The following is a 19,194-nucleotide window of genomic DNA, read 5'->3' on the forward strand; positions in this document are numbered from 1 at the left end:
TAAAATGTGTTTTATTCTGTTATATATTTTTTGCGCTATGCTCTGAATTAATGTACAGTACACGTTTACTAAGTCTATAGTTAATAATGAATTAGTTGATTTTTCTGTGACTGTGAACTTTTCTTTTTTTCCCTTTTTAAAAAAATACTTTATTTATTTATTTGACAGAGAGATAGAGAGAGAGCACAAGTTAGCAGAGCGGCAGGCAGAGGGAGAGGGAGAAACAGGCTTCCTGCTGAGCAGGGAGCCCGATATGGGGCTCCATCTCAGGAGCCTGGGATCATGACCTGAGCCAAAGGCAGACACTTAATGACTGAGCCACCCAGGTGCCCCAGTGACTGTAAACTTTTCAAAAAATTCTTTTACTGAATATCAGGGATGGGGAGTTACTGATAATCATATTGTTCCAGATAGTCTAAAAGTAAAGTATAGATGATGATATGCTTAGTGACTGCCTTGTTGCCAACCACAGTCTTGGATTTGAACAAAGGTTACATGTTGGAGAAGGGACTGGTAGGTTCTAAACAGGATCTTAACTAGAGTTGTTTAAGAGTTAGGGACACATCAGAGCTAGGGAGCCTGAGTTGGTCTAAGGCTAGAGTGGACAGACTTGGAAAGATTTAGCCAAAATAAAGCCAATATATACATGAAATCCAGAATGAGAACTTGGTTAATGAAAGATGACTGATAGCTACCCTGGCATCCACGGGGAACTAAGCCCAAAATCTAAATTGGGGGTTGTATGCATGTGATCATGGTTGTCAAATGAAGACCAGATTGGGAAGTAGCAAAGAGGTAAAAGCTATAAATGAAGTGGGAAATTTTCACCAGAGTGATTTCTGGGGGCCTGATTTCAATGGGGGCAGACTCTTCACAGAATGGTCTGGCTGCTCTCAGCAGGACCTCAATGGGCTTAGCCATTTCTTAAAGAGCAGAGTTTTCAGAAGGAAAGAAAACCTCTCTTCTGCTGATGCAGCTTCCTTGCTTCTGTGTGATGTTGGAGCGATGTCTGTTAAAGATAGGGGTTCAGAGAGGAGCCAGAAGAAGTGGGGTTCCCCTAAATTCCTAAGTCATCATCATTTACTCTGTGAGGTTAGAGTCATGGGGCAGGGCATCAGTTTTGCGTGGCACTGTGTCAGCACGTCATTGTTACTGAAGGAAATGCTGCCAAATTGAGCATCTCAGATTTCTCTGTAGAAGAGAGAGCCTCTGTCAAGTGTTCACAGGCTGAGAACAGTGCTTCATATTTGGCTGAAAACTGGGAGCAAACATGTTTGTTTCTCATCCCATACACACCAAAATAACCCATATATCTCGAGAATTTGCTTCAACACTGAATTTTGGTAAAGTAATAAAATTATTTTTTCAGGCTTTAGAAAAGGCTACGATTTAAAAGATTTTCTTTAACTGATTTTATTTTATAAATGCCACTACTACCTACTAAGTTATTTAAGAAAGAAACACTGCATCATTCTCTTTCTTTCTTGACCTTGAAGTCAGTCACTCAACAGGTTCTTCCAATTCTCTTTCAAAGTAACTCTTGAATCTCCTTGCAAACATTCCAGTCTAATCCATCATCTGTTCCCAGGTGTACAATGGCCCCTGTATATGTATTTTTGCCATTATTTACTTGCATATAGTGTGAGCTCTAGTATAACTCAAATATCCTTGTATGTCTAACTATCTTCTGTGATTGGTGAGTCAACAACTTAACCCATGCCTACTTCTTCAGCATGGTCTCAGGCCACAAAATCTCAGGGACGATGGATAACTTGCTCACTAAGCACCTAACTCAGTATCTAGCTGAACACTTCTTATTTTGAATATTGTGATTTAGTTGCAAAAAACACTTTCCAACTCTTAATTTATGTATTTGTCATATTGTGATTTTTTGCTTCAGGTCAGGGTTTGCCTTATTTTATCTGGACCAAGATGTGAAAAGTGGTTTTCTCCCAAAGGGTGAAACACTGTAAAGTCACTGAACCCAGCGTGTGGCAGGACTTCCTAATTCTGACATCAGCCGAACCAAGGGGGAATGGGTGTGGAAGTGGGAGAGGCTTTTTGCTTCTTGGCCACCAGATTCCTATTGATTCCCCAGGATTCCCTTGCTGCTATGGTCTGTATTCACAGGGGACGCTTTCTGACCCTTGACCTCCAGCCGCACAACAGGGAATCAATCATCAGTGCTAACAAATTGGCCTTGGCTTACCACCAAGTATGAAGTTATATAAGACTCACTTGCATGTACCCCAGGTGTGGCTTCCTCAACGGACCAAGCTGCGACGCAGTATTGATTTGACAGAGCCTCCGCTTCAGGGATGTCTGTCTCAGATGGCTCCAGATGATTTCTGTACTGCAAAATAAAGCCAAACTCTGGAAACCAAAAAAAAAAAAAAAAAAAAAAAAAAAAAAAAAAAAAAAAAAAAAAAAAAAAAAAGACTTTGCATGAACATGTTTAAGGGGTTTCTAAGATACAGATATGAATATTCAAAGACTATAAAAAACACAGATGCTTTTGTACAGAGTCTGCTTTCTTCTCTTTGACTTGGTTTTCCTTGTCATAGAAATTAGCTTCATACACCCACACAGTCCTCAACTCTCTGCCAGAAACAAATGACCATTTGTGAAGTCGTTGGCTTTTGATTTATTCTATAAAAAGTACCCACATGAGGTTAACAATTGCAGGCTGTCACTGCACTACATTTAATAATATATTCAGCAGAAGTGTAATTTCAGAGGTAGTTACGACATAATCACTGGTTGCTACTTTGTTCCGACTTTATAAATTGTAACATTGCTTTAGTATAATCACTCACTATAAAATTATTTCATTTTATTACTATTTTACATTATACCTCAAATGGAAAGACTCATTTAGAAAATTGTGACCACAGAGGTGCTCAAATGAGTTTTGAAGTAACACTCTTAATTGGTATTTGATATCATTTTTCAATGAAAGGATTTAGTAATGCATTGTAGTGACTGCTGTTAAACAGAAACAAACATTGGTACAGAGGGCCATTTGTCCTCTGCCTCCAGATGTATACCTTTAGAGGCAAAGTAAATACTAGAATCATTTAAAAAGAAAAAAAAAAAAAACACCTCCCTCCACTCTCTGAAACCAGAAAGGGTTTGTTTACTTTTTAAACTTAATTTTACCTATATGGGAATACTAGCTTCTCTCGTTATATTCAGGTTTTTAAGGCTAACATGGTGCTAGAGTCCTCATTTTCTCATACTCCATCTATTTAGTTCAGTACCATCCAAATGTAGTTTTATGCTTAGGAAAAAAAAAAAAAAAGAAAAAGTCCAGAATTCTTGCCTCCTCTTGATCATGACAGATCTGCTGGACAACTTAGAAAGATGACCTAGAGAACCTCACTCCACCCTGTGGAATCTAGAGTCACCTGCTACCAACCACTTGCCTGGCTCCCCTTCTCAGAGGCCCATCATTTTCTTTCTACTAGATTAAAAGCAGAGCTGGAACCAAAGGTGACAGAAGTTCCAAAATCTTACAAATCTATTAGCTAGTGCCCCCTTCTCCCAAAGCCCCTGAAAAAAATTTTTGACACTATATGCTAAATGTTAATATTTTAAGTGATTTTTTATTTCTATAATTCCATATTTTCTGTATTTCCAAAATACATAAATCCATATTTCCTTATTTTCAGAAATTTCTGATGTATATGTATATATCTCTTATAACCTAAAAGATAATAAATCTTAATTGAGTCCCCATAGCCACTGACTAAGAACCCAGAGCTGCTTCTCTCTTCCTAAGTGATGTTTCTAGCTTTGGAGACAGACTGGAACCCCAGCACAGGGAGGACGTCCTTTTTTTGCTCTGGGACTGAGTAATCTATACTTCCAAATCTCTTCTGACTGGTGCCAGCAACTCTGTTCTTGCATTTCTCTTCTGCCTGTTCACTCCCTTCCTTTCTCCTCTCTTTCTGATGGATTTCTCTGAGTGGGCTGAGATGACTTACTCTGGTTTAAGGCATGTATCAAGAAACTTTTTGGGGTGCCTGGTGGTTCAGTGGGTTAAAGCCTCTGCCTTCGGCTCAGGTCATGATCCCAGGGTCCTGGGATCAAGCCCCACCTCGGGCTCTCTGCTCAGTAGGGAGCCTGCTTTCTCCTCTCTCTCTGCCTGCCTCTCTGCCTGCCTCTCTGCCAGCCTCTCTGCCTGCCTCTCGGCCTACTTGTGATTTTTGTCTGTCAAATAAATAAATAAAATCTTAAAAAAAAAAAAAAGAAACTTTTCAAGGGAGAAATAACTTTATCTATACAAGAAAAGGGAAGAGATGAGAATAGGAAGGGAGCAACGAGGGACAGTCACCTCCCGACAATGCTTGGAAAAAAGAAAACAACAGCTAAAGAGGCTAAGTAGCTTGTATAGGTCATAGACCAAAAGTGTGTCTTGGCGGGGGGCGGGTTTTGTTGGCGAAGCACTTGAACACAGGTCCATTTGAGCTTTTCTTAGTATAGTTGCTATTGTAATTATTTCATTAGTATCATTATACATCCTTATATTTCCTGAGCAACATATTGCCACTCTCATGAGGGCACCTAAAAGGCAACAGTTATAGACTCATTGCATCACACATAGTAATGCCTTCGATGGGAACATAATTTCTATGTTGTGCTGAATTCATTGCAACCTTATTTACATTTTTAAAAAGTATGTTGTATGGGTATAAGATATATATGGATTTTATAGCTTATGGACCATAACAGAGTTTTGTTGATCATATCATATATGACGTAGTTGCTGAAATTACTAGCAACATATCAGGCTACGTTAATGATGGATAGCATTCAGATCTTTGGCACAGATCCTGCTCAGAGTTTTGGAGCAGTGCCTATTCCAGAAGACCCACACTTTAAGAAAAGCATTGAAAAATTTACCAAATCTCAAGGGAAGTACAGTCAAATGGTTACTACTGTTCTGTCAGTTCCATTGTGTCCTACTGCAAGTTGGAAAAGCCCTGAGGATTACTGGCTTAAATTCCAAGACATTTCCTCATTCTGTAACAAAGCTATGTCACTGGCTTTAAGTTTGACTCAGCAGCTTTATAAGGTCAGAGTGCTAGACTGGCATATCTGTGATTTTATTGGTCAACTCCTATTGGTCAGAAAACAGCTCCCACGATTTTAGACCTTATACCTTCATACTTTCTCCCATGAAAGTGAATATGGATTTGCTCTCTGTTGGGAAGGAGGACAGATTCTGGACAATGGGTAAACGTTTAAAGAAGAATATTTAAGCTCAGAATAGCTGAGTATTCACTAACCTTAGAGTCACCCAAAAATGGAATGACCACTTTCAGGATGTAGTGAATGTACGCGGATTGAGGGTAGGAAAGAATGGGTAGGTTTGGTGGTCTTCGTTTACTATTGCTATAAAAGGAATTTCAAAACTGAAGAGAAATTGAAGTTATGTATTCCTAAAGTCACTCCTAACTCCAAATGCCCTATATTGCTAATACTACTGCTGCACGATTGACTCTCTTGAAATAAGCCACAGTTACAAATTACTATGTGGAAATCAAGACCAAAATCTTTTTTTAAGTAAAAAAAAAAGTAGCATCTTATTTTAATTGGCTAAATTATATAAAACATGAAGAATATATAAGATCTTAAAATGCAGACTTTTTGTTTCAAATATTAATCTTATAGGTTTCATTTCCTTAATTATGTCTAGAATTTAATCTAGATCTCCCCAGAATTTAAGATGCTGAACCATTAAGAATGATGATTTTTGTCATACAATTTTAGAATTAATTTCTTTTTTAAAAATTATTTTTATTAACATATAATGTATTATTAGCCCCAGGGGAACAGGTCTGTGCATCATCAGGCTTAAACACTTCACAACACTCACCATATCACATACCCTCCCAATGTCAAGACCTAAATCTTTTTTATTTTATTTTATTTATTTATTTTACAGAGAGAGACACAGCAGGAAAGGGAACACAAGCAGAGGGAGTGGCAGAGGGAGAGGGAGAAGCAGGTGCCCTGATGAACAGGGAGCCTGATGCAGGGCTCGATCCCAGGACCTGGGATCATGACCTGAGCCGAAGGCAGACGCCCAATGACTGAGCCACCCAGGTGCCCCTCAAGACCCAAATCTTAATAAGAACTAATAAATAATGCACAAAGAGAGAACACTTCCCATTTGCATTTTAAGTGGCTTATAAAATAGCAGTTTGGTGAACTTATTTTTGCAACACACATTCTAACATTTCTTTAAGTCTGCTCTGAATAGCTAAAATGGCTACAGTACCTGTGGGTTGGCTAAAATTCACCTTCTCCAATTCCACTGTCCAGTCTGTTAGGTGCCAGTCTCTGCAGTGTTATAGCATATTACATATAAATAGGATATTTGACTGATTATCCTGTCTGAATTAAATTATGCAGTGTTGGTGCTTTACATTAGCTATCTGGATTTTTAAGAAAGATGATACAGAACATGCTTATAAGTATGTAGTTCTATGAAGCTGTTAAATAAGGGTACATGTTTTAGACTTAGAGGTGTACCTTGAGAATTCATGCTAGTAAGCCACTCAACTAAGGAGTGAGTAACTGTGTCTTCACAGCATCCACCACTGTAGGGGGACCTGGCCAGGCAGAGATTCTACTTTGGAAATATTGAATTTGAGGTGCCCTTGACGTATCTATGTAAAAAACATATGTAATTTCTGTAAATACATAAAAAATTTTTACAAACGCATGCAAATGTAAATGTCGAGATCAAAAGAACAGATTTATGGGCATCTGGGTGGCTCAGTGGGTTAAAGCTTCTGCCTTCGGCTTGGGTCATGATCCCAGGGTCCTAGGATCGAGCCCCGCATCGGGCTCTCTGCTCCGCAGGGAGCCTGCTTCCTCCCCTCTCTCTCTCTGCCTGACTCTCTGCCTACTTGTGATCTCTGTCTGTCAAATAAATAAATAAAATCTTAAAAAAAAAAAAAAGGGAGAACAGATTTAGAAAATTGATGCATAGGAGAAACTGTTCAGAGCACTTACAGGGTGCAAAGAGAAGCAGGTTAATGCTGCTGAATGTGTCCATGAAATTAAGAAAAGATTTGAAACATTTTTGTTGGATCTGGCAGTTAGCACTATTGATGACATTGGGTTAAGAAATATTTCATTTAAGCCATATGTTCTCTTTTTTTGTTCAAATCTAAAATTGTATCAGTTTACTTTTTTATACTCTTAAAAAAAGAAAACTGAAAAACAAAAAGTTATTTGTTTTCTTCCAAGCAGTAATCCATTTTTTTTTCCTTTTAGGGAAGAGATCCACAATAGTAGTTACCCATGGTCACAGCAGATTTTTCTAAACATGTGCTATGGCCAGAGGATCAGTAAACACTGTGGTTTATTGAATTTTAGAAAATTATATTTGTCTGCTAGAAGTTCTTGCTAAGCTATGTTTTGTGAATTGTGTTTTTCCAGGAAATTTTTTTTTCAGGTTTAGAGGCAGGAAGTTTTCCAAATATAGCTTATATTTCTGAAATTATCCCTGAAAAATATTTGCAAGAGCCTTATTCTATAGGCTAAATATTTTCACAAGAGGTTCAGATAAGCTAAACTATCTCCAGACATTTTAGTCTACTTAATATTATGCCCTGCATAAAACACACACTAAATTATTGTTTTCTCCACACATGGAGCTGAGTTTTTTGTGAAAACACTCAATGGGGGCAAAATTCTACTGCTTAAGCATTAGACGAAGGTAAGTATAAGCTATGTAGGTAATACTGTTTTTCATAGGTTAAAAAATAGATATAAGTTCTCTTTTAAGACAGTGATTACTGCTTATACTCACTGCTTATACTGTTTATAATTCTAAACTTTCAAGTGCATCTAGAGTAAAATGGTACAACAGTTTGTAGAAGGATTTCAAGTCTACAGGGTGAACCAAGTTCTTAGTTATTGTGGGATCTAAATATTTTTTCACTCACGGTAAATCCTTATTCTGCAGATATACATTTATTGTTGTAGAAAAATAAATTCATTGTTCTGAGCTCCTGCAGAAATTCAGAACGTGGTGAAGGACCCGATTTTTTTTTTTTTTTAAGATTTATTCATTTATTTTCAAGAGAGTCAGAGAGACAGAGGGAGAACAAAGAGGGGAGGGGCAAAGAGAAGAGAATCTTCAAACAGACTCACTGTTCAGTGCAGAGCCTGATGTGGGGCTCCATCTCACGACCCTGAGATCATGACTGGAGCAGAAATCAAGAATCAGATGATTAACCAGCTGAGCCACCCAGATGCCTCAATGGACCTTATGGTATCACAGGAAACAGTGATGAGACCATAGATATTCCTCAGTAGGACTTACAATCCTTTCTGGAATCACAAGCAGCAGAGAAAACCAAACTTACAAATTAAATAAATACCCCTGGGCATTCTCCACACTTTATTAGTGTTGGCACCATAGCTCTTGGCTGTAGCCACGCTCTCTTATAATAGCACACTGTATTCTAGAGCTGGGAAGGCTCTGAGAGGTTACCAAATCCTTCCCCACCCACCTCAGGGAGCACAGTGACAGCTCAGTGTCTGAAATCAGAAAGAACTGACCTTCATCTTGTAACTAGAGGCAGGAGCTCAGGCAAGTGACTTACCATCTCTGAGCCTCAGGTCCTCAGCCCTGCTTGTCAGAGGCAGAGCTGCTACCAGGAATACCTGTATGGAAGTGTTCTATGAAATTTTACAAATGATACAGACTCATCTTTGTGCACATCAGGAAAATGAGACCTGGGGAGGCTAAGACAACAAGATGGTCTATGTTTACAGTTTATGCAACCAGCTTCCCAAGCACTTGTCCATTGGAAGGTAGTCATGAATCAACAGATTAGCAAATATTTGGATCCTCAAATTGTACAAAGTTTGTGCTGCAAGCATAAAGACGAGTATAACACAATCTTGGAAATTATTGTTCCTTGGAGGGAGATGATACAGAAAGTCTAAGGATTTAAATGATGTTTAAAAGCAACGTAGCCAAGTAGTTTCCTTGTGCAGCGAGTTTAAAAGTTATTAAGCACATTTAAGTCAGAATAGAGAGTTATCTTTTGGGATAACTGTCGACTGATTGATAGAACTTGTCATGTAACCTGTCAATAGTTGCCGTAAGGCTTGAGTAGATACTACAAAATAAAGAAAATTTATTTGCACATTTGTATGGATGCTTCATACTCTTAAAAACACTAATTGCATGTATTTTCTCTCTAGTGCCTGATGTAATATCAGGCTATGTTGAAAAGAAACAAGAAAATAGGCTATGGCACTATTTTGTCGTGTTTACATGATTCGATATTTGTTAGCTAATTGTTCCAATTTTGGGGGCCTCTCTGCAGTGCTCTGTGACCTGTGGCTCTGGAGTTCAGCAAAGGGATGTATACTGTCGACTCCGAGGCATTGGTAGGGTGGCTGATGAAATGTGTGATCCATCCACCCGGCCTTATTTTCAGCGGCAATGTTGGCAGCAGGACTGCGACCAGTACCAGTGGGTGGCAGGACAGTGGCTGAACGTGAGTACTGACCCCTAAGGTATCAAAGACACTGCCTGAAAGAATGCGTTGTTCATTTTGTCATTGCACTTCTAGTGTTCATCGTCATGTACCAAAAAAGAGACACATCGGCAAGTGAAGTGCACCAATGCACAAAACATTCAAGTGAATGAGAGTTTCTGTGATCCTTCAACCAGACCTCTTTCGATCAAAAAGTGTGAGAACCCTTCCTGCAGGTATATTGTGGTAACAGGAGACTCGTCACAGGTAAGGCCAAGAAAGTTGAGAAATGTTGCTTCTGGAAAAAACAACCAAGTTTCAAATTTGATGCAGTTGAAACTGTGTCTAAATTTGAATATGGGGTAGGGGGGTGGAGGGGCTGCACCTGGGTGGCTCAGATGGTTAAACATCTGCCTTCAGCTCAGGTCATGATCCCGGAGGCCTGGGATGGCGCTTTGGGGGGTTCCCTGCTCAGCAGGGAGTCTGCTTTTCCCTCTGCCCCTCCCCTCTGCTCACTTGGTCTCTGCGCTCTCTCTGTCTCTCAAATAAATACATGAAATCTTAAAAAAAAAATTTGAAAATGGGGGCAGATAATGATATGCCTGTCAGTCTAGGGGATGGAACCACTGACAGGTGGATGGTGCAGAGACAGTAATAGCAACGTGTGTGTTAAACTCTAGTTCAGTTCTGAAGCGTCAGCTGGGGCAAGTGTGAAATCAATGAGCAGAACAGTTTGGCAGACTGGCCCTGAGGAGTTGCCTCCTTTTTAAAAACAGCTGTTTTGATGTATAACTGACAAACAATACACCACACATATTGAAAGTGTATATATAACTTGCTAAGTTTTGATGGGTGCGTACGCCTATAAAACCACTTCTATATTCAAAATCAAGAGCATCCCCATCCGCCCCAAAATTTTCCTTGTGTTACCTTATACTTCCTTCCCCTCTCCCTTCAAACTATAGGCCAGCTAATCTGTTTGCTATGTGAGGGACCCCTCCCTATATTATGCATTTTCTGGAGTTTGCATAAACAAAATCACACCGTATGTACTATTTTTTGTCTGATTATTTTTTTGAAGATTTTATTTATTTATTTGCGAGAAAGACAAAGAGAGAGAGCCTGAGTAGGGTGAGGGGCAGAGGAGAAGCAGACTCCCTGCCAAGCAGGGTGTCCAATGTAGGGCTTGGTCCCCCACCTCTGGAATCATGACCTGAGCTGTAGACAGACACTTGACCGACTGAGCCACTCAGGTGGCTCCTAATTATTTTGATGAGTTTAAGTATTTTGAGATTCAGTCAGGTTGCAGTATGTATCATTAGCTTATTTCTTTTGATTATTAAATAATATTCCAGTATATGGATAGCTTCCAGTGCACTAATCTTCTGTGATATCTGATTTGCCATTAATTCCCATCCTCTCTAATTTTCTTAATCTCAGACAGTGTCATATTTCTCTTTAGAAGTTTTGATTTCAGTTTTTTTTAGTTCTTTCGTGTCTCTACTTTTTGAATATACAATTAGTAATAACTTTTTAGTGTCCTTCTCTGCTAATTCTAACATCTATGTATGTGCATTTATGATTGAGAGAATTTTAGGGTGCTCTTAAGTTTGTGCAACCATTATATCACCATGATGGTCTGTAGAACCATTAGATCACCATGATCTGATGCTAGAACATTTTATCACCTCAAGAAGAAACTCCATACACATGAGTAGTCACTCCTTATTGCTTTCTTCCCCTGAGCCCCACACAACCACTTAACCTTTATTATGCATCTGTGGATATTCCTGCTGTGGGCATTTCATATAAACTGGATCATACAATATGTGGTCTCCTGTATATGGCTTCTTTCACTTAGCATGGTATTTTTAATGTTCATCCATGATATAGTATAGAACCATCATTCGTTTCTTTTTATGGATGAATACTATTCCATTTTAGAGATATGCTACATTTTGTTTATCCATCAGTTGATGGATATTTGTGTTGATTGGCTTTCTGAGTATTCTGAATAATGTTATTAAGAACATTTGTGGGGGCACCTGGTTGGCTCAGTGGGTTAAAGCCTCTGCCTTCAGCTCAGGTCATGATCTCAGGGTCCTGGGATCGAGCCCCACATCAGGCTCTCTGCTCAGCAGGGAGCCTGCTTCCCTTCCTTTCTCTCTGACTGCTTCTCTGCCTACTTGTGATCTGTCTGTCAAATAAATAAATAAAATCTTTAAAAAAAAAAAAGAACATTTGTGTACAAGTTTTTTTTTTTTTTAATGAATGTTTTCATTTCTCTTGGGCAAATACCTGGAAGTAAAATTTCTGAGTATTATGGTAACTTTAATTTTTTGAGGAAATTCAAAAATGTTTTCCGTAGTTGTTTCACCATTTTACAATCCTACCTATTTTACTCCTGAAATAAATCTTACTTGGTCATGGTACATAACCCTTTTTATTTGTTTCTGAAATTTTTAAAAGATTTTATTTATTTATTTGACAGACAGAGATCACATGTAGGCAGAGAAGCAGGCAGAGAGAGGGGGGGGGGGAAGCAGGCATCCTGCTGAGCAGAGAGCTCGATGTGGGGCTCGATCCTAGACCCTGAGATCATGACCTGAGCCAAAGGCAGAGGCTTTAACCCACTGAGCCACCCAGGCCCCCCAGTTTCTGGAATTTTTTGATAGTGTTTTGTTGAGGATTTTTATATTTACATTCATAAGAGTTTTCTTTTCTTGTAACATCTTTGCCTAGTTTTGGTATAAGGGATATAATGGCCTTGTAGGATGAATTAGGAAGTGTCCCTTACTCTTCTTTCTTTTGGAAGAGATTTAGAAAGGCTAATGCTAATTCCTATTCAAACATTTGATGGAATTTACCAACAAAGTCTGTGGTCCTGGGCTTTTCTTTGTGTGAACTTTTATTATTATTATTATTATTATTATTATTATTAATTCAATCTCTTGGTTACAGTTCTGTTCTTTCTCCATCCCAGAATGTATTGTTATTGCTGTTTGCTTGTTTGGTGAGTTTTTTTTAACTCACTGTAAAGTCTGTATCCTTTGTCACATGTAGTCACTGAAGTTTTGCTTGATTAATATAATTGTGAGCTAATAATTCGATACTGATTTCCTTAGCTACCTAGAAACAATCTCCAACCTTTGCCAAGAAGCTCTGTAAATGGAGGCACCTTTAACACTCAGCCAGGGAGTTGACAACTCTTCCATAAGCTTAAGGTCCTGCTTTTGTTCATAGCTTAGATGTCAGTCAGAGATGAGAGTGTAGGCTCTTCCCAGGTGCTTCCTGAGCATGTGTGAAGTCCTGGATTTGTGCACAACCTTATGCATATCCACAGACTTTTAGTTCCTATGAATATATTGGAGCTTTTCAAAGCTGTTGTAGACATTTCATTTCCCAGATTTTCCTTTTAAGCTTTTTTGACTATCCTATTTTTTGCTCCATCTGTTATCCCTGCTCTGGAGGCTGCAAAGTTAAACAGTGGCCTTTAATTGGGTTCAACAAACACCCCTAGTGAAAAGGCTTTTAGCATTGGTGCAAGCAAGCTCTAAGTCAAGTCGAATAAAGACAGCCTTGCAAGTAGGATCTTCTAAAAAACCACCAAGCAGTTCAAATTATGACAATTCTATGGGAAGGAGACTTTGAAGGATGTCCAACCCAGTTCCTCCTCTCTTGTAGTGGCCAGGCTGCAGGTTTTCACCATGTTGGCAGGACTATTCATTTTGAAGGCTACTATGGAGCTAGAGAGGGGATAATGGGTATAGAGTAAGTCGGAACACCACAAAGTTCCCTCTTCATCCTGAGATTTAACCTTATTTCTTGAATAAATGCTTCCTGGATTGCTGCAAGCCTTTGGTTAATTTTTAAGGCTCTGGGAAAGTTAATTCTGACAAATTTTGCCAGTTTCCTCATTGCTTTTCTGGAGGACAGAATTTTCACTTGTCCTTACTTAGTTGTTTTCACTCACCCTCTTGGTCTGTGTTGATAGGTGGATTTTTTTTCTCATTATAGGTTATATTTTCCTGCTTCTTTGCATGCCAGCTAATTGCATGTTAGACATGAATTTTACTTTTTTTGGCTATTGGATATTTTTTATTCCTATGTATACATTATGAGCTTCATTCTAGAATGAAGTTATTTTGTGTGGAAACACTGTAATCTTTTCTTGTCTTATTCCTAAGATTTGTTAGGTCAGACCAGTGCATTATTTGGTCTAAGGTTATTTCCCCTCTACTCTGTCAAGACCCCTTTGAGTACTCTACCTATTATCCCATGTATATAAAGTTTTCCAGTCTGACTGCAGGGAATATTTAGTCCCATGTGAGTACCAGATACAGTAAGTCCTATCTTTTGGTTGGTTCATTCTTTGGCCTCACTTGGTGTCTTCACATATGTGTGTGCACTGGTCAGAACTCTGCTGTCCCCTTGTGTTTCTAGCAGACTAGAGCAGTTATAGGATCACTTTTTTATTTCCATCTCCCAAGTATCACTTCATTGCCTAATGTCTAGTGTCTGAAAAGTCATTGTTTATTATATTTTTTCCAGATGTTTTTATTGCTTCAGGTTAGAAGGCAACTTATTTCTTGTCACTCCATTATTGCCGGAAGCAAACATCTGCTTTCCCTTTTTTGGATCTTTATGTCTACATCACTTATTTATTTTAGTCAAGTGGTATTATATATCACATTGTAGGTTTTCAGATAAATGTATGTTAACTTATATATAGTTACTAGTAAGTTAAGGCTAATAACTATTCTTTATTTCAGGTAAGAACTCCTAATATGTTCCATTTCTGTGAAGTTGTGCCTACTGGGAGATAAGGCTTCAATCCAATTAAACTGTTCTTAGCAGTGTAATGGAAAACAGAACCAAAAAACATAGGCACTACAAATAGACAGTCAAGCATGAATCTGCATCCTTTCCATTTATTGGCTCAACTCTGGAAATGTTACCTAATGCCTCTGAACATTTGTTTATTCATCTGCAAGTTAAGCTGATAAATAAGATTATTGTGCGGAGTATATAGCTTAGTATATATTAAGCACCTGGCAAATAGTAGGCCCTAGTTAAGTTTAAGAACATTTTTTTTCTCCCTTATAATTGTGTATTTTTCAGTGTGCAGGTAACTGTGGATTTAGTTACCGACAAAGGATTACATATTGCGTTGCTATCCGGCCTACTGAGAAATATAAGCTTCATCAACTTTGGCCTATAGACTATCGAGAATGCCCTGTGCTGCCTTCCCCTCAGGTTTACAAATGCAATTTTAGGAGCTGTTTGCATGTGGCCACTTGGAAAGTGGGGAAATGGAGCAAGGTCAGTATGTAATTATGAACTGAAAGCCTTTTGAATAAGATTTTCTAGGTGTAGGATACCTGGTAATCTGCTATCTAACTTGATCTCAGAGCTGTCTCCTACCCCTTTTGTCTATAAAAACCACTATCAGATACTTGTATAAATATTTCTTTTTCTATGCTTGCTATAATCTTCTTATAAGCAGGGACTGTAACTAATGACTTATTTCTGTTCCTCTGAGAGTTTTGCACAGTGCCTTTCATTTTGAGTAGATGCTTAAGAACTATTTATTAGTTAATTAAAGAAGTAAATCTGATGTGTGAGTAATGAAAGTCATTGGCACTATATTCCATTTCCAATTTGATAGAAAGCAAGTGAATATTGCTTTGCAATCTTAGCATATAACAATGATAAAAGCTCTGTAGTCTTAATAATCAATAATTATTAATTAGTGCATTACTAATAATCATGGTTATTAATTAATAATAATTAATTAATGCATATGAAGGGATGCCTGGGTGACTCAGTCAGTTAGGTATCTGCCTTCGACTCAGGTCATGATCCCAGTATCCATTACATACTTCACTGCCAAACCGTACTCTTCACAGTGCTCAGTGACTTGTGGAGCTGGGACAATGGAGAGAAGAGTAGAATGCATGGCTGAAAGTGGTTTGTCCAGTAACTTATGTTTAAAGCGTTTAAAACCAGATGCTCAAAAGAAATGTTACATCAATGACTGTAAGTAATAGACTTTAAAAATCTACTTAATACCTAAGTGTTCCTTGGGAGTTTTAATTAAAATGTGAAAATAAATATTTGTAGCAGTCATACATTCCACATAACAAGATGTTTGTTTTTTCAAAGTATATTAATATTTGTGTGATTGAGCTAAATTCATGATCTGTTTGTAATTTGTTCATTGTCAATAAGTTGTATTCACTTGTCCTTGAAGGTAAAACATTTACAAGCTGCAAAGAAATCCAAGTAAAAAACAACATTACCAAGGACGGTGACTATTACCTTAACATCAATGGAAGGATAATAAAGGTATTTTGAAGACAGTCTGCATTTGATTTTAACATTGGCTATTGACTGTAAAAAGCTTTTCTAAATGTTTTCATTTTCCATTTAGATCTATTGTGCTGACATGCTCTTGGTGAACCCCAAGGAATATATAACATTGGCCAAAGGTGAAGAAGACAACTTTTCTGAAGTGTATGGTGTTAGGTATGAGGTTTTTTGGCTTATCTGTGAATTTTTATGTTCTATCAGGAGAATTACAACTTCCAGCTTTCAGAGTGACACTTGAGTATCTCATAAGTGGGACAAGTAATTTAGGAGCAAGTGGATATAGTAGGACCTAAGCCAGGAGTTGTCCATGCCTGTTGAATACTGAAGACTTGAGTATTAACATGTGCTCAGAGATTGACTAAGAAGAATACTGACAGTGAGCTGTGGAACAACAGAGCTAGGTATATTTTAATAGAAATGAAATTAATACCAGTAATAAAAACTAGGAGAACTATAGTGAATTTTTTTCCATAAACCATTCTTGAACGTCCCATTGAGAACTATATATTAATCTTGAGTGACTTTAACTTCTTTCTCATTTAACTTACTTACACTATAATACTGAAGAGTATATCTTCCCATTTCCGAAGTTTACTATTTATCTACATGATGGGGGAATTACTGCATCTAATACTAAAAATACTTTAATGTTGTTTCAGACTACAAAATCCATATGAATGCCCTTTTAATGGAAGTAGGAGGCAAGACTGTGTGTGTAAAAATGACTACCTGGCTGCTGGATACACTGTTTTCAGCAAAATAAGAATTGATCTCAATTCCATGCAAATTAAAAGTAAGTGCTGGGACACCTGGGTGGCTCAGTCGTTAAGTGTCTGCCTTTAGCTTGGGTCATGATTCCAGGGTCCTGGAATCGAGTCCCACATCGGGCTCCTTGCTCAGTGGGGAGCCTGCTTCTCCCTCTGCCTGCCATTCTCCCTACTTGTTCTCTCTCGCTCTCTGAAAAATACAATCTTTAAAAAGAAAAAATAGGGCGCCTGGGTGGCTCAGTGGGTTAAGCCGCTGCCTTCGGCTCAGGTCATGATCTCAGGGTCCTGGGATCGAGTCCCGCATCAGGCTCTCTGCTCAGCAGGGAGCCTGCTTCCTCCTCTCTCTCTCTGCCTGCCTCTCTGCCTACTTGTGATCTCTCTCTGTCAAATAAATAAATAAAAAAAAAAAATAAAAAAAAAAAAAAAAGAAAAAATAAAAGTAAGTACCAAATCTCTAAAACAGAAAATCTCTATTTGCTAATGATATTCTAACAATATTCTGACATATGTGATAGCCAGGGTATAGAGAAGGGCCTAGCATTGTGCAATAATTACTTAATTTTTTAAAAAGATCTTAATAGGTACATAATTCCTTTGCAATAGCATGAGCCATGGGGACCCTTAATAAAAATGTAGTCGTAAAAACAGTGATAAGATGCTTCCCTTCTAAGATATAAGACTCTACCTTAAAATCCCCAATTACATTAGGGACAAGGAAGTTAATATCCTCAACATAATTGTATAAGCCTTTTGCAGGGCTTAAGGTAATAACTAACATTAATTTCTTCTCACAATTTGTCAAGTATTTTCCCATAAATTGTCTCATTTGATCTTTTTTATAATTCTGTACTAGTTAAGGCAGAATTGCCTCACACTATTGCTAGTGATGAAATTCAGAGGTACTTATAAAGTTAAATGACTTGTCTGAATTCATACAGTTAGTAATTGGTGTTGAGGGATAAAGTCCCACCCACAGATCCCAGCTTCTGTACCTGCTGCCTTTCTAGGAAGTAATTCAGAGATTTAGTAAAATCAAAACATATTTACAGAACCTAATATACACAGAACATAAGGCAACCTTCCATCCTAGAACTTGCATACCTATAGGAAAAGGCAAAGAAGTTCATTTTGGAAGCAGACACTCTAAATTGCAATTGAATCACCAGTACCTAGTATGGTGCATAGACTATAGAAAGAAACAAAATAATTATTGAGACATAGAATGCATGAGTACATAATCTCTATATCACAGTCACATGATGATGAATTATAATTTACTGAACACCCACTGTTACTGCACTGGGGAAGCATTTCACTGTTATGTTTACGACTCTGGAGTTAGACTGGGAGTAAATTCTTCGCATCCATTTACCAGTTGCATGACCTTGGAAATATATCTTTAAGCCCAAATTTCCTCCTCTATAAAGTGAAAAGCTGCCTCTCAGGTGTTTTTCCTTTCTTCTTTGTTTCCTTTTTTTTCCTTTTTGGTGAGGATTAAAAGATAATACTAGTAACATACCTAGTAAGTGCCTTGCATATGGGAAATGCTCAGTAAATGCTGGTTGTTATTTAATACTGTATGTTGTAATATTGCTAAGTACATAGGGGGAACTTGGTAACTTATTTGCTGTTTATTAAGCTGTTATATACCTTTTTTAAAAATTTCTTTTCAGCGTAACAGTATTCATTTGCACCACACCCAGTGCTCCATGCAATCCGTGCCCTCTCTAATACCCACCACCTGGTTCCCCCAACCCCCCACCCCCCACCTTTTCAAAGTCCTCAGATTGTTTTTCAGAGCCCATAGTCTCTCATGGTTCACCTCCCCTTCCAATTTCCCTCAACTTCCTTCGTCATTTTATCAAACAACTCTACCATTTGCCTGGCATTTGGCTGGGCCCTGAGAATACAATGTCAAATCAATACAATACAATACAATACAATACATTTTCAACTCCCTGATCTCTCTTTTTTTTCTTCCAGTTTGGATGACGAAAACCCAGTCCTGATTAAACATTTCCCCTGTGATCCAGTTGCAACATGCAACATGAGTGTGGCCCCCTATATACTGCCCTTCTGACTGATCTCCCCTTTAACGCATTACTACTAAGTTACATGCTGTTTGAGTAATCCTGTTGCCCTTCACTAGTTCATTTCCACCCCCACATCCTTAAATGCCTAACATCTTCTCCTTTAGTTTAAAATTTCTAAAATTTCCAACACTTCCACTTTGTCTACTCATTGCTGATGATCTTGCTTCCTATCTCATGAGAAAATAAAAACTAGGAAGAGCTTTTCCACAACCTACCACATCACCCCATTTACAAACTTCCCAAACTTTTACCTATAGACTTTTCCTTCTCTCCTGCTTACTGTGGGTGAACGATTTCCCCTCCCACCTAAGGCTGCCCTCTTTCGTGCTTCAGTTTCATCACTTCGTACCTATTCGAGAACATTCCCTCAGCAAACTTTCCTTTCCCTCTTAAACTACTGATTCTACCTCCATTTCTCGAAATCCAAATGACAGGTACTTGGTTTTCATC

General features: G+C 38.2%; 1 protein-coding gene across 2 annotated transcripts in view; it reads left to right on the forward strand.

The window, feature by feature from the left end:
* Positions 1-19,194, forward strand: part of ADAMTS20 (ADAM metallopeptidase with thrombospondin type 1 motif 20) — a 193,499-nt gene that overhangs the window by 137,193 nt on the left and 37,112 nt on the right. For both annotated transcript variants that reach the window (XM_004765562.2, XM_045073142.1), the window contains exons 30-36: positions 9,360-9,533; positions 9,609-9,779; positions 14,634-14,834; positions 15,422-15,551; positions 15,766-15,860; positions 15,946-16,040; positions 16,544-16,677. In XM_004765562.2, the coding sequence (XP_004765619.1) occupies positions 9,360-9,533; positions 9,609-9,779; positions 14,634-14,834; positions 15,422-15,551; positions 15,766-15,860; positions 15,946-16,040; positions 16,544-16,677 (1,000 nt within the window). The remainder of the gene's footprint in view (positions 1-9,359; positions 9,534-9,608; positions 9,780-14,633; positions 14,835-15,421; positions 15,552-15,765; positions 15,861-15,945; positions 16,041-16,543; positions 16,678-19,194) is intronic.

Source organism: Mustela putorius, unplaced genomic scaffold (assembly GCF_011764305.1).
Source record: "Mustela putorius furo isolate JIRA1106 unplaced genomic scaffold, ASM1176430v1.1 tig00537227_pilon_pilon_pilon, whole genome shotgun sequence".
In the NCBI taxonomy this organism is placed as follows: domain Eukaryota; kingdom Metazoa; phylum Chordata; class Mammalia; order Carnivora; family Mustelidae; genus Mustela; species Mustela putorius.